Genomic DNA, 15,702 nt, shown 5'->3' on the forward strand with positions numbered 1-15,702 from the left:
GTCTCAGTTGAGGCCTCTAGTTACCAATGTAATGCAAACAGCTCAGAATGTTAATAACAAAGTGACAGTAGGGATCGGGGGGGGGGGGAGACGGGGTTCAAATGTTTTTTTTCTTTTACAAATCCCATTTCTGAGTTGATGTGCTGGGTAGTGTAAGAGGACGAGTGAAATGGCTCAGAAATAATGTGAATGAGCCTAAATTTTCAACAGCTCCCCATAGCAAATAGATGAGGAAGCCAAGGAAACCTCCCCTTAACTATCTGTTCCCAGGTGGCCCCCTACAACCGCTCCCCTGCACCCCAATGCCCCTGCCCCCTCAAAGATTGGAGTCTTTCCCCTTCTTTTTCCTGATTTGCATTAGCATTTGCCAAGGAGCCAGGATTCTCTCTAGGGCTTAGAGCAGGGGGGCGGGAGCCAGGACTCCTGGGTTCCGTTCAGGAGTGACTCCACTGAGGAAAATGGGGTTACACTGGTGCAAATCAGGAGTGATTCCACTTCAGTCAGCAGGATTACTCTGGACTAAAGCTGGCACAACTGGAAGCAGAATCCAGGCCTCTGTTTCTAATGTCCGTGCGTCGCCCGAGTTTGGGAATTGCCCATGGCTGGTTGAAAAGGCCCCAGCCCTGCCAGCCCCGCGTGCCTCAGGGGAGCAGGGAGGAGAGGGGCCCGGAGAGAGCCGCACAGACTGTGCAGGAGGGAGAGGGAGTTAATTTGCCTTTCTGGAAAGCATCCTTCAGCATGCAGAATGGGGCAGGGGAAACACCTCCCAGCTGCACCATCTAGCAGCAACCCAGTGCCCTGCGCTCCAGGGCCCGTCGGCAGGGCCAAGTCCTGCAGATCTACCTTCTCCGTCCGATTCCTGCTTCTGTCTGCCACTCTCGCCCCTCACGACAGCAAACAGCCCCCAGCGGCAGCAGCTACCTGGCAAAGCCCTCTCGACGCTCCACAGCTGCCCCCCGAAACTGCCTCTTACTCCAAAGAGTTCATTTAAATGAGGCGGAGGCTCTGGAGCGCCTAAATTACACAGGTTGCTGCTGTTTCCTCCCTGTTTTGAGGGGGGGGCAGGCGGGGGGGGTACTGTTCAAACCGCGCCCAAGTGGCTCCAGGAGAGAGAGAAAAAGAGACAAATGGGGATCTAATTTGCGTAATGGGGTCTAATTTGTTTTCAAAAGCCGCTTCTCTCCTGACTCGGGGAAGTGGCATGGCGTGAAATATACCTGCGGCATGTGAATGAGGAGGCTCCCTTGGCAAGTTTATGGATCCTGCTCGACAAAGGCCTCTCTTTAAATCAAACCAGGGATAGCGGAAGAATTAAAGTGTCAAGATAATGCACGTTTATTGGTTTTTGCCAGTCAGCAGGAGCAGGAGCATTCTGTTGTGTGGGCCCAGCCCAGATCCTCGCACCACCAGGACGGTGTCCCCCGGCCCCCGCCTTGGCAAAGGCAGGCATCAGTCCAGGGCTGTGAGCCCCAGCAGCCAGAATTATTCACCAAACCCACGGAAACAGCAGCTTTGCTTCCTCTCTTACCAGCAGTCAGAGGATGCTCGCGTGCCCCATAATAATCTGCAACATACAAGAGAGAGCACTTCCCCCACCCTGCCTTGGCTACTAAGACACGTGGAGACCCGGGTCCCATTGTGCAGGGCGCTGCACAGATGCACAGCGGGAGACAGCCACTGCCCCAAAGGGCTCACAGACTAAACAAACAAGGGGCGTGGGGAGGCAGGGGACTGGCTCGGGCTTGGAGGCAGAGGTGAGACAAGACCCTACCTCCCTGCAAGCCCAGTGCAGCCCCCTGTCCCTGCTCCCTGGGTCGTTTAGTTAGTGGGGAATCTCCTGGGTCACTCTTTACCTGAGCTGCTATTTAAGTCTGTGAGCTCTGTGGGCCAAGGGCTACCTTTGCAGACAGCACCTGGCACAACGGGACCCCAGCCACCAACGGGGGTCTCTAGGCGCTACCCAAATGTCCGTAAGTAATAGCACTCACACTACCCATTAACCTGCCATCTCACCAGGGAGGCGACTGTAACACCACTGGCCTCCGTTGCTAGAGACAAGCCTGCCGAGCGGAGCCAGGTGGCTACGGCAGGTGCCCCCTGCTTGGAAGCTGGGCTGTGCAGGTGAGTGATTCGTTTGCCCAGGCTCAGTCACCAAGCTCCAAGGGTTCTTGTCCCAGAGAGACTTTTCTCTCATGCCCTGCCACCCATCTCCCCTGTATGACTTCTTGCCTTCTCGTTGCATCGTGTCCAGAATTAGACACCCATCCTACCTCTGGGTCTGCACAGACCAATGGATTTCAGCAGGACTGGAAGACGGTCCGATAGCAGGGTCCCGGCCCTAGACGATAAGTGATTCGGAATCTGCATAGATCCGATTGCAGGATCAGGGCCTCAGAGGGCCAGTGACGGAGGAATAGGGAGCTCGGGACTGACTCCCTGTCTGCTGCCATCACCTGCACCCCATGAGCACACAATGCTCCTGTTCTGAGCCAGGAGCGTCTCCAGCCGCTTGGCTCTGGTTTTAATGGCACAAGCGGCCAGGCCCCACAATCGGGCCACTGTCACTTCATTGCTGTAACGAAGCAGGATTGTTCTTAATGTTTCCTCTGAATATTGTGGGGGTGCCTCAGTTTCCCCTATGCAGTTCTTAAGTCTCTAGGTGGTGGGATTAGGGTGTGTGATCGTTGCAGAGCCCTAAAGGGCAGGTGTGTGCAGGGGTCTGGACACAGAGAATGGCCGACACCCTGTTTCCTGGCCACTGATGCCCTGGGCCCTTCCCCCCTGCAAGGTGAGAGCTAAAGGGTTGGAGAACAAAGGGATCAGGTGACCTCTTGGCCTGGGAAAGGGACAAAGCCCAGAGGAGGAGGGGTGGAGGGAGTTTCAGTTTGGGGCTGGCTGGGGACATGGAGTGAAGGTCAGACGTGGTTGTCTGGCTCACTACCCCTCAAAATGGACCCAGCTGAGGGGTCCTGTTCTCTGCACCTACAAGCTCTGTGTTAGACCATGTCCCTGTCGTCTAATAAACCTTCTGTTTTACTGGCTGGCTGAGAGTCCCGTCTGACTGCGGAGTTGGGGGGCAGGACCCTCTGGCCCCTCCCAGGACCCCGCCTGGGTGGACTGGCTGTGGGAAGCGCACAGAGGGGCAGAGGAGGCTGAATGCTCCGAGGTCAGACCCAGGAAGGTGAAGCCGGGTGAGCTGTGAGTCCTGCAGACAGGCTGCTCCCAGAGAGGAGACTTCCCCAGACTCCTGACTGGCTTCGTAGGGAGCAGTTCCAGAGCATCACCCGGGGACCCCGTGACAACTGCTTTCCAGGAGGTGCCTCACAGACGTCTGGGCACTGCAGAAATAACGTCTCATTACCCGTCTCTGTGGCCACCTCCCCAAGGCCAAGAAGGAGGGGGCTGCGTTGGCCAGAGCAAATTCCAGGCAGGTAAATGTGAAGCTCCAGCAAGGAAGGGAAAGTCACCAAACTCCAGCTCCCTCTGCACACATGAACTCAATCAGTGATCTCACCCCACCTGCCAAGAGGCGACTCCCAGGGAGAGTGATTGCCATGCGGCAAGCTGGCTGCAATAACTGCCTCTAGCCATCAATTATTATCTAATCTGCCGTGCGGTTTCATTACCAGTGTCATTTGTGCTGCTCTCCTGGGTTCCGCGTGGGGCAAAAGTCCTTCCAGTTAAACGGGGAATGTAACAGCTTCACAAGCAGTAACTCGGGTGCGAAAGCAGATTAGATGGGGCGGGGGAGGTGTTAACGTCTTTGGGACAAAGGCAGCATTAGCGTTTCATGGCGTGGCCAGGAGCTCGGAACGGGGATTGGAAACACCGCCACCCTCAGCACCAATGCTCTGGGGTGCCCCTAAAACTTGCTTTCTGGAGGATGGAAGCAAGAGTGAGGCCTGGGGGTGGGGGGTGTTAATCCAGCTTGCAGACCTGGGTTCTATTCCCATCTCTGCTACTAACACCGGGGGTGACCTTGGCCAAGTCCCTCCCCTGCCCCTTTGCCTGTTTAGGCTGTAAAGTCTTTGGGGCAGGCTCTGTCTCACAGGCTCTCTCATGCCTGAAGAGAAGGCAAGCTTGGATGAGAGCAGTCACACCGTGAAATAAAACCAGAGCTGCACTGCGTGGGTGTGTACACAGCTGATGAGCCGCAGCCTACGGCCCCCCAGGGGCCAGCCAGCCAACTCGCAGTAAAAGCGTAACCGCACTCGAGTCCGCGGTGTTTGCGTGTGGACAGGACTCCAGTTAGGGCCAACGCTCAAATTAACTCTGCACTGAACCTGAGCCCTTGGGCTGTTTCCATGCAGTGCCCAGGCACTGGGGCTCCAGGGACCCCCACAATAACAACTTTGCACATCTTTCAAGACTGGGCATTAACCTGCAGCATGTCGGGTAGGGCCCCCGGAGGGCGTCTCTGGCCGGGGGCCCCCGGCAGGCAGCTCTGGCAGGGGGCCTGCACTTTGTCCGTCCACACGCCTGCACAAAGCATAAAGTTTTCGGGGAGGGAGTCTCTGCTGGAGACTGAGTCAGATGGATCCTCCTCTCCTCTGCTTTCTCTGGGGCTGACTTTTCACTTTGTATTTTCTATCAATTTTTTATCCTCTCTTTTAATGAATGTGTGTTGTTGGAGGGATGTGTTGTCCGAACTCTCTCTCTCTCTCTCTTTTGATCGATTTGGGGACAAATTGTTTTATAAAATGCTTTAAATTATTGAACGCACAATCCCCAGGGGACCCTCACGTTCGTATTCTCTCTCTCTCTCGGTCAGTAAGCGATATGGTCAGCATCACGCTGGACAGATGCCGACAGACAGTGAAGTAACATTGGATGTTAGACGTGGTTAGTCCAACCCCTCCCTGAGCTCTCTGCTCTCCCAGCCCTGGGCTCCCGCTCAGCCCAGCTGGTGCCCCTCACTCCCGACCCACAGCCCCCTGTTATCCCAGCCCCGAGTTCCTCCCTCCCCCACAGCTCTGCTGGTGCCCCTCAAGCTCAGGACTGGAATTTCAGGGAGAGTATAGGTCCACGTTAATGGTGCAGGCTGTTGCCAGTCAGGGCAGAGCGGCGTGTGTGCTCACGTCAGCAGAAACCCCGAGCTGCCGCATGGTTGGCAGGGTAAAGCCCTGGTAATGGAGCGGAGAATCGGGCCTGTAACGAATGCACCCACTTTGTACACATGTAGATGTCTGCACACAGTGCCCTGCAGGGTGGGCACGGCCCCGCAGCGCCTCACAGACAGTCACGGGTTGGGGACTTCTGCTCTGGCGGAGCGTCTGTCACTGCTCCCCACTGCCCCTGTAAGACGTGACCCTTTGCTATCTACAGCCACTCCTTGCACGGCTCTGCTGGAACGTTGCTGGCCCCGGGGGGTCTCTTTAATCACACAGCCAAAGCCCAATCAAAGCTCCCATCGTGTTTCTTATGGCAGAAAAGGCAAACCACATTCACTGTTCACCCACCCCTCCGCCTTGGCCCTTTGTTCCCACCCAGCCCCGATGCGGCCTCCCTGCCTCTCGCTGCGTCGGGGCATTTCTCTGTGTCCCCGCTGCCCATGCGCCACTCAGAGGTGGCGAAAGCCGAGCCATGGGCCACACGCTGGCATAGCCGGTCACCCGTGGCGCTGGTGGATGCACGTGTTGGTTTGATGGTGGCAATGACAGCGTGCAGAGGCCGTGAAGGAGGGGACTTGTGAAATGCAAAGAATAAAAGACGCAAACAATGGAGAAGGATGAGGCCAGTCGCGCTCCAGCAAGAGGAGCTGGGTCTTTGAACACGGCAGCCCGTGCTCGAGCAGTGACGCTGGGGAATAACCTTGCTGGGCTGCTGTGACTCCATGGGGAGTCGGCGTGTGACGAGTGCCTGGCTGCCCACTACACTTCCAAGCACAACGGCCTCATTACCTTGAAAATAATCAAGTTCCAGAGGTCTCAGGGGACAGGGCCTCACATGGGCTGGCCAGACCCTCCCAAAGCCGCTGCGGCTTTGGGTTTCATGCCAGTAGCAGCCAGCAGGCCTCCCGGTGCCAGGTGCTGCCCAGACACACAATGAGGAGCAGGCCCTGCTGCGAAGAGCCTGAACATGCACCAGAAGGACTGTTATCCCAGGGCATCCAGTGACTGGCCCAAGGTCGAACAAGGTGTCTGTGGCAGAGCCAGGAATTGACCTCACATTCGCTGCAGCAGGGGGCCTGAACCCCACAGCCACCCCTCCTGTGACAGCGCTGAGCTGGGCTCTGTCTGGCAGCTGACATACGCCTGGCTCTGAAGCCTCCCGGGAACTGGCCTTGAATTCAGCCCATGGCATCGCCATTCTGCGCCAGACCCTAAGCACTGACAAGCAGAGCCGCTGTTTGCACGGGGGCAGCCTGGCTTTGCCCCGTGCATCTCGCAGAGGGTCGCGCTTTGCTCTGTCTGGAGGCTGAGGCTTCCTGAAACCTGCGCTTGGATGCTTCCATCTGCAAGCTCCTCACGGTATTCTGTGGAGTGGCAGCCTGTGGGGCTGGGACGCTGGAGCAGGGGCAGCTTGGCGGGGAGGCCCAGCGATGCCCACGGCCAGAAGGCCAGCTGCAGAGCCCCCAAACCATCCCTGGCCTTCTCCATCTGGCCCCGGCTGGACAAGGGAAATGTGCATTGGTGCGAGGACCCCGATGGAGCAGCTACCCCTGATGCAGACACGGCACGGGCGTACAGTGGGGCTCGCAGTGAGCGTCTCACCCTCGCCCTGCACTGGCATGGCACAGCCAGGGGCTGTACTGGCCCATGGGCCGCCCCCCCAACATGTCATAAAAAGCAAATGGCCCCCCTGAGCTGTGTGGGGCCCTAAGCAATCGCTTCGTTTGCTTCTGCCTAGCGCCGGCTCCGGCTCCCTGGATGGAGACGAGCAGGACAGCCAGTGGCCTCAGGGCTGGCTCCACCCACACCTGAGCACATGGGCGGGGCAGGGCTATATCCGGGGCCCAGGTGGCCTCTACTCCCATGACCAGCTACGTGGATCTGCAGGGGAGTCCTGAGGGCAGTGGGAACCTTCTTCCTCCCGAAGATGTGGCGCCGTCAAAGCAGTAGCTACAGTCGCTCTTTCAAGCAGAGGAAGAGTCTGGGTAAATTCCTGGGGGGGACTGGGGAGAAATGCGAAAGGGGGAGGAGAGCCAGGGTGGAGGCCTAGACATGACCCTGGACACGGGTGTCTGTTTCTCTTGTTGCAGCCAGTAGGATGCGGGAAGCAGCTGAAATCCGGGCAAAGTACCCCACCAAGATCCCGGTAAGGTTCCTCTCACTCTGTCTGCCCTGTGGGAGTTAAACTTGTCTTGAGCTTCACTAACCGAACTCAAGGCCCCCCAGCTATCGGTGGTTCTCCCCTCCTGCCCCACTCCTGTTTCCTGCCACTAAACAAACATACCCTGGTATCTGCACACCAGGCACGGTAGCCTCAGGCCAGCACGGGAGACATGGGCAGGGAAATTGAGTGGATGAAGTGACTGACACCCAGTGAGACCTGCAGGTGAGCATGCAGGACAAATTCTGCACTGCGAAGGCAGCGTGGCCGACTCCCATGAGTGGGTTGTGTGATAGCTTTTTCCCTGGGCTCATGGGGAAGCTGTGTTTTGTTCCAACTTCTAAGCCTGGTGGATTGGGGGAGCCTGAAAATGAGACTTGTAAAGGCTCAAACCATCTAGCAAACAAAAACCATGTCAACCTTAATTTATAAATACCTTGGCTGTCTGGGGCCTGATTTGGATGGTAGGGCTGGGTAATGGTGCAAATGAGACCCTCAGAAGAGGCATTTCTAATCTCAGGGTGGGCCCTGTGGGCTCTCTGCTTCTCCTGAGTCTAGTGCCTCTCTCCAGGACTGGGAAAGCTGGTCTGCAAACTCCCTAGGTCCTGCTCTGACTTGTCTCTGGCTCCAGGTGGTGGTGGAACGTTACCAGAAGGAGAAGCAGCTGCCCTGGTTGGACAGGACCAAGTTTCTGGTTTCCCAGGACTCGTCCATGTCTCAGTTTGTGATCACCCTGCGGTAAGGAATGAGTGCCAAGGGGGAGAGGGGAGGGCTTGCTCTTTCATGTGATCCGGATCTGGGAAAGGGCAAGTCCCATCTCTTTTTCCCTCACACTTTTTTAAAATATAAAGGGCTTGTTCACACAGGAAAAGCTTCATCAATCTAACTAAATAGGCTTAAGTATAGTTACACCTTAAACCTGTCTGGCTTAATTTGGGAACCAGGGTGACTTTAGGGTTGCCAACCCTCCAGGATTGGCCTGGAATCTCCTAGAATCAGCATCAATCTCCTGGTGACTATTGAAAGCAATCCAGGAGATTTTAATAGGATATTTTAAGGAAATGACCTTGTCATGGGGGTGGGGTCTCCTGGAATCGCTTCAGTCAGAATTGGCAACCACAGGTGAGTGAGGCTGAAACTCTAAGTGCATTTGCATTAGGGGTTTCACAGGTGAAACCAGACAAGCTTTACAATTCCACCAGGGCAATCGGTGTCACAAAGACCAGCACCTCTTCCCCTGACTGGGAGGGGCTGCGGCTGCTGTAAAGAATTCCCTGCTGTTTGCTGGGATGGGAGGCGGAGAATGGCCTTACTGCTGAGGCCCGCAGTGGCAGACTTGCTACTGGGCTTGTCTGCTGTATTATTTGAATGATCTATTTGAAGTTCGCAAAAAGAAAAGGAGTACTTGTGGCACCTTAGAGACTAACCAATTTATTTGAGCATGAGCTTTCGTGAGCTACAGCTCACTTCAAGTGAGCTGTAGCTCACGAAAGCTCATGCTCAAATAAATTGGTTAGTCTCTAAGGTGCCACAAGTACTCCTTTTCTTTTTGCGAATACAGACTAACACGGCTGTTCCTCTGAAACCTATTTGAAGTTGCAAACAGGCACAGGTGAATAGCTGATTAGAGGCAGGCAATTAGCAGTGATGCAAACAAGCTGTAGCTGGTGCCAACAGTGGTTAGTGACATCTGAGAGAGGCTCAGAGTGCTAATTAGCAGCATTACACCTGATCAAAGAAACTCCCTCTAACTAGAGACCAGAAATGCAGAACTTGCAAGGCTTAATAAGACAGACAGGCCTCCTGGATCCCAGCCCTGCAGACTCATCTGAGATGATGAATGTAACTTTTTTCCCCAAGCTGGCTTATTACAGATACCTCAGTGAGAAGGGATGGAAAACTAGAACAACAAAAGGTGAGGGGGGCTCATGGAAAACAGCAGCCCATTCCCCCCGCCCCAACACACACGGGCCAGGGGCAGCAGCTCACTGTGCTGCTCCATGTGTGTTTGGGGCTGGCCTTTCCGCTTTGCCGCTCAAAGCGGCCCCGCCGAGGCTGTCGGAGGCAGAATGTGTCCCTGGCCCGCGCCCAGTACAACATGGCTGTGTCATGCTGTAATGCTGCCTGGTTCTCGCTGCTGCCTTAAATGCTGTGGCAAACTTCCTGCACACAAGCAGCACCCTGTCTTTGACTGCCCAGTTGCTCTGTGCAGGGTGACCCCAACGTTCTTCTGGTTTTTCCCCTAAAACCATCTGCCCTGTAGTGTCCACCAGCCCCCTGGCTCAACTCTAAAGGAGTCACTAAGTTTGTGACTTCCCTGAAGAGACCGTACCCAGCCGTTCATTAACTTAGCTGGGGTTAACAAACACGCTGCTCTCATCAAAGCACTGAATTGGTTTATAGCAAAAGTAAAACCAAGTCCCTTAAACAAAAAGACAGGGGATTAAGTGAGGCTAAGTATAAGGAATCAAAACCAAGTGGCGAGTGCTTGGTTCCTTTGGTCCGCTCCAGTGAAGGAGGCCAAATGGCCTTTCCTCTCTTCCCAAAGGTCACTGACCCTGCTTCAAGAAACAGGAAGCCCTCCCGGGGTCCCAGCTTGCTGTTCCCACCAAGGAACTGACACCGTACTAACTTCTGCAGTTTCCACCCCCATGATGCTTCTCTGAGGTCCATCTGCCCATTCGCTAGGTTGATGCTTTTGTTTACCTGGGATGTAAACATACCTTCCTTGTTGCTGCCTGGTGACCCGGCAGGTCCAACAAGCAAATACACGTTCCATTGCCAAGGCAGACTGGGCTGAGGCATGTCTTGCCAGAAAGACTTCGAGAGCAATTCTAGCACCTATTTATAACTTTTTATACACCCCCTGTATGTATGCTGGTTCCAAAAGTCATTGGGTGGGGTGTTACCTGCTAGTATGTGATGCTGCACCTAACGGGCTGGCATCCAGTCCGACACCTTCTGGGAAGAGCTGCGGATGCAGACTAGTGAACCACCACTGGGCCTGTATGTCACAAGTACCTTGTTAACCACAAACGCTCCAGTAGGATTAACCACCACAAACAGCATGCATGCAAGCCAACCCTACAATCACAGTGCAGAATGTGTGCAAGGGAGTGGTGAATACCTCTTTGAAGGATGCTCCATGCTCTGTGAGGACTCTGAGAACATGCAGCAGAAGGGCAGAGCAGGGGTTATGGGGGCTAGCCTGGGACTTGGGAGAGCTGGGGGGTCAACTACCTGCTCTGCCACAGACTTAGCCTCTCAGGACCTCAGCTCCCTGTCTCATGGAGATGATTCTTCTCCCTCACATGCATTCAATGTTGAGGCTTGGTGACTGTGGGGAGCGCCAGAGACCTCGCATAGTGATTGAGAGTCTTTAACTGCTGTATCCACCTGTTCCATCTTGTACTCGGATGCCAAGGTCTCTCTGGCAGGGTCCATCCTGTCTGTACAGGAACTGGTGCCAATCACTGACATCGATACCGCCAGATGCTGCAATTCACGCTCCTTGGAGCCGTTGTGAGTCTCCTTATCTAATGGTCTCTGAAAATCTCCTTAAATCCCCAGAACTCGCATGTCCCTGACGGCGACCCAGGCCTTCTACCTGCTAGTAAACAACAAAGCTCTGCCCAGCATGAGCATGACCATGGGGGAGGTCTACCGTGACCACAAGGATGGGGACGGCTTTCTCTACATAACCTATGCTTCCCAGGAGATGTTCGGTGGCGGCTGCTCAGGTGGCCCTGCGGTGACTCAGTCATGAACCTGCCTGTTGCCAGCTGGTCTCTGTCGTTGGTTTATCTTGTGATGCAAACAACTGCAGGGGCTGAAAACCTCTTTCTTAACCTGAATTTTTAATTAAACTGCTGTGTGGGGATAGAGGAGGAAAGCATGAAAGTCCAGGAGCTACTAGCAGGATAGCCCTCCTGCAACAGTGTTGGGGACTTGAGTCTCTCTGAACAGATGCCTGTTAGAAAAATAACTTGTGACTAAAGTGATGAGATGTTTTTAATGCCAGAACCACATCCTATTGAATATTACTCTGATCCGCTGCAAGGTTATTCTCTTAACAGGCCTATTCCTCTCCCTTTTTAATGAATTTCACTGCTGGACTTTGTTCTGGTTAGCGGCACTGGAAACTTAAAGTTTTTTTTTTTTTAGCAAGTCTGCTCCTGTAACAGGGATTGGTGTACCAGGGTTCCACAGCTGGGATTTTTAAGCTTCACCTCAATTATCTGTAACTTCTCCTGTTTTTTAAGTTTGAGTCCTTGGAATAAAGCAATCAAAATGTGATTTACTCTAATCATTTAATGGGGCTCTTCCCAAAGATTGGGGGCGGGGGGCAGGGCTGGGTTGATAACCTAGTAGCCCCTTATGGTCCTACTATGCTAGGGGCTGTAATGTGCCTAATCAAACTGCAGTCTGGGCTAAGCGTGCTTGGTTCCCCTCCCACCCTTTGCCTGGTGACTCCAAAGAGGGGAAGGGACTTGCCCAAGGTCACACCCAGGTCAGGGACAGAGCTGGGCGTAGAGCCCTGGGGTCTACCAGCTGGACTGTGCTACCTCCCCACAATGTAACTGTCGCCCCTGTGTGTGGCATGTACTAGGTCCTCTGTGACAGTGGGCACAAAACCTTACCAGATTAGAGCAGCATCCAATGCCCACTTTGCACTAGCCTCTGACTGCAGGGGGGCAGCACCATGGCAGTGCCCTCTAGGCTGCATGAGAGGGCTGGAGCCCATCTTTGCAGAGGAAGGGGGAGTTGTGACGAAGTGGGACTGTTCTTAATGTTTCCTCTGAATAGTGTGGGGGTGCCTCAGTTTCCCCTAGGCAGTTCTTAAGTATCTAGGGGGTGGGGTAAGGGTGTATGATCATTGCAGAGCCCTAGAGGGCATGTGTGTTCAGGAGTCTGGACACAGAGAATGGCCGACACCCTGTTTCCTGGCAACTGATGGCCTGGGCCCTTCCCCCCCTGCGAGGTGAGAGCTGAAGGGTTGGAGAACAAAGGAATCCGGTGACCACCTGGCCCGGGAAAGGAACAAAGCCCAGAGGAGGAGGGGCTGGAGGGAGTTTCAGTTTGGGGCCTGGCTGGGACGTGGAGTGAAGGGCAGACGGGGTTGTCTGGCTCACTGCCCCCCAAAATGGACCCAGCTGAGGGGTCCCGTTCTCTGCACCTGCAAGCTCTGTGTTAGACCATGTCCCTGTCATCTAATAAACCTTCTGTTTTACTGGCTGGCTGAGAGTCCCGTCTGACTGCGGAGTTGGGGTGCAGGACCCTCTGGCTTCCCCAGGAGCCCCGCCTGAGCGGACTCGCTGGGGGGAAGCGCACGGAGGGGCAGAGGATGCTGAATGCTCCGAGGTCAGACCCAGGAAGGTGGAAGCCGGGGGAGCTGTGTGTCCTGAAGACAGGCTGCTCACAGAAAGGCGACTGCCCCAGACTGGCTGGCTTCATGGGGAGCAGGTCCAGAGCATTGCCCAGGGACTCCGTGACAGGAGTTAGTGCCTAGTCTAAAAAGGTGAAACAGTGTTGAGGGGAGGCAGGGAGCTGGAGTATTTCCCTGAACCTCTACTGGAAGAGAAACTCAGCAGAGCTAAGGCAGAAGATGATGCGTGTCCTGCCCCTGCCAGGCTACACCGAGCGCATGTAATGAAACTTGCAGCACAGACTGGCTACACTCAATTTCAGGGTTGTGCCGAGTGGGATATAAATGTTTCCTGAGCTGACCGTGGTGCCATGACATGTCTCTTAACTATCTAATTTTTCCATTGGATAAATATTCCATGTCCTTCAATGTTAAAAACATTCATAAATATTACTCTAGCAAATTACCCTGTAGTGTAAGCTGTTAAAGCAGGCACAGGGAGGGTCTGGCTCCAGTGTGAAATGCAGGGGAAAGTTAAATGGGGCTTTCCTGCTCAAGGAGAGAAGTCACTGGCCTGTGAGGTGGAGTGTTGCTCAGTACAGTCACTGAGCTAGTGGCAGGAGGGAAAAATAGCCACGCAGAAGGAGGTATCACAGCAGATTTGTGTCCCCTGGGCAGCGTGTAGCTGCAGTGTGGAAGAAGCCCTATTGCTACCATGAGCCTCCGAACAGGCTCCCTGGTGTTAGGTCTCCTCACTCTAGCAGGCAAAGGCATAACAAGACCAAGAGCTGGGAGCTGAAGCCAGAAGAACTCAAGGTGGGAATAAGGCACTGACTTTGAACAGTAAGGACTAGGGCAGCTTCCCCAGAGACAATGGGGGTCCTCACTCACTTGCAGTCTTTACATGGAAATGGGATCTCTCTTCGTGTCCAGCAGCAAGTGCCTGGGCTCCACGCAGAAGTCAAGGTGTGGGATTCTCTGACCTGCACTAATGCAGGAGGTCAGACCATCGCACAGGCGCTGCTGGTCTTTATAAAATCCTACTGTCACGGGAGCTGCAGAAACAACAGTCCAGATGTCTCAGTCATGGCACCTTTAGAAACAGGAGAGGGAGGTGCAGGAGACAGGAAGAGACCAATTGTATTTTCTAGTTCCATTCTGCTTTCAAGGCTAGAGAATATTCTGCCAGTGACTGGTGCGGGAGGGTCCCAAAGCACCTGGCACCTCTGGGTCTAGTCCCAGTTTGCAGAAGTGTTCTGTGCAGAGTAGGTCCTCTCTGCTTCTAATAAAAGACAGAATTGCACAGCCTGGTCCAAATTCCCTTAGCCCACAGCGCCCCGCACATGGCTAGACCTACTGCAGGGCAAAATGGTTCAGCCAAAGCTCTTTTTTGCCACAAAATGCAGATTCAGGTCGACCAAGACATTTTGCAGATTTGTATTGCATTTGCTGAATTGTCTTGGTTTAAAAAAAAAAAAAATTCCATGTTTCATTTTGATGTTTTCTGAGGAAACATTGGGATTTTTTTATCTCAAATGACTAATTGTCATCCTGACAATGACTAATTTTAATTCAATTTTATTTTAAAAAGAGTTTAAAAAATTCAAAAATGAAACAAACCCCATTTCCCTCGCCCCCCAACGATTGCCAACGTTTTGGCTGGGTGAGTGACCCAGAACATTCGTTAGTTGCTCAGCTCTAGTTATTGCTGAATGCGGGGAGTCCCTTGCAGCTTGGCTGGTAAATCACCATGCAGGTCCTGAGCCCATTCAGTAAACTGGGGGCGGATTCTAATTCTAGATCATGCAGGATTTAATTTCTCGGGGGTATGGGGGTGTTGTATGAGAAACGTTTGCAGCGGAGCCTGGGAGCCCCATTAGCTGTGCTCTCTGGGGCGTGGCCACGGATTATGCCTCTTTATGGTGGTCAGATATTTCCACTGCACCCCCAGGACCCCCTTCACCTGGGCTCTGTCGCCCCGAGCCTTTTCGGTCTGTCAGCCTGGCGATGCTCTGCGATGGCTGGTGCCCCAAGACAGCACTTGCTCAGGCACCTCCTCATGCTGGGTTTTCATAAACATACGTTTAACCCTCAGGTCGCTGACCCCCTTACCTCTGAAGCCTCCCTGAATAAGGAAGAGGCTGGCATGAGTGGGCATGTATGTACCTACAGCTGCCAGCCACATCTTGCTTCCTCTCGCTCCTGTGAAGTAGGGAAGTTTTGTTACCCTGTTTTACTGATGAGGGAATTGCACTGTCTGTATCACACCGACATAAACCCCTTCTGTTCTGGGTCTGTGCCGCGCCTAGCACAATGGGGCCCTGACCCATGACATGAGTGGCCAGCTGAGATCAGGGTCCTACTGTACTAGGGGCTACCCAGACACAGTCCCTGCCCCACAGACCCTCCAGGCTGGGCAGCCCACAGGAAATGAGATGCCCAAGGTCACTGGCAGAGCCAGGAACAGAGCCCAGCTTTTCTTTTTGATTCCCAGGCCAGGGTCCTTCCCCCTGGATCACCACATGAACTGATCCCAAGGAGACAAGGGCTCCAACTCTGCACGTCAAACCCCTCCATCTACACAGCACGTACAGGGTCCAGGTCTAAGTGACACGCCTGGCGTCACTCAGGGTATCTGCAGCAGAATCAGGAACTGAACCCTGCTTTCCTACAGCTTAGCTGAGTGCCACAAGGCCGGCAGGCTGCTCCTTTCTGGGCTTCCTGGGTACATACAATTAATCAAGGCCTTTGCTTCACCCACTGGCCCACCCCCGTGCACCTTTGCACTGCTCTCTCCATTCACCCACAAACCAGACCATTCTCACACACTGTGATTTATTCTTCCCAGGGTGAACCTGGGAAGCGTTCTGCGGGCGCCTGGCCATGAATGAAAGCGCCAAGCACTGCAGGCGGCAGGGAAATTGCAATCCGTCCATCTACTCCTCTCCCCACTCACACAGCTGAGGAGGGGGAGGATAAATGGAGCTGGCATTTACTAGATGAAAGCGTATTCTTCATGAGCCATTCACAGGCCCAGCAAAACACATTTACCATAAAGCTTCTAT

At 54.1% G+C, this 15,702-nt stretch overlaps 1 protein-coding gene across 1 annotated transcript; it reads left to right on the forward strand.

Annotated features, from left to right (window-relative positions):
* The first annotated feature begins 7,038 nt into the window (after nt 1–7,038).
* On the forward strand, nt 7,039–11,568 carry LOC140901077 (microtubule-associated protein 1 light chain 3 gamma-like). The gene is made up of 4 exons (XM_073319233.1): nt 7,039–7,096; nt 7,202–7,257; nt 7,904–8,010; nt 10,843–11,568. The coding sequence occupies exons 1-4, from the start codon at nt 7,039–7,041 to the stop codon at nt 11,036–11,038; spliced, it is 417 nt and encodes a 138-aa protein (XP_073175334.1). The 3' UTR covers nt 11,039–11,568.
* Nucleotides 11,569–15,702: the final 4,134 nt, after the last annotated feature.

This window comes from Lepidochelys kempii, chromosome 20 (assembly GCF_965140265.1).
Source record: "Lepidochelys kempii isolate rLepKem1 chromosome 20, rLepKem1.hap2, whole genome shotgun sequence".
In the NCBI taxonomy this organism is placed as follows: Eukaryota; Metazoa; Chordata; order Testudines; family Cheloniidae; genus Lepidochelys; species Lepidochelys kempii.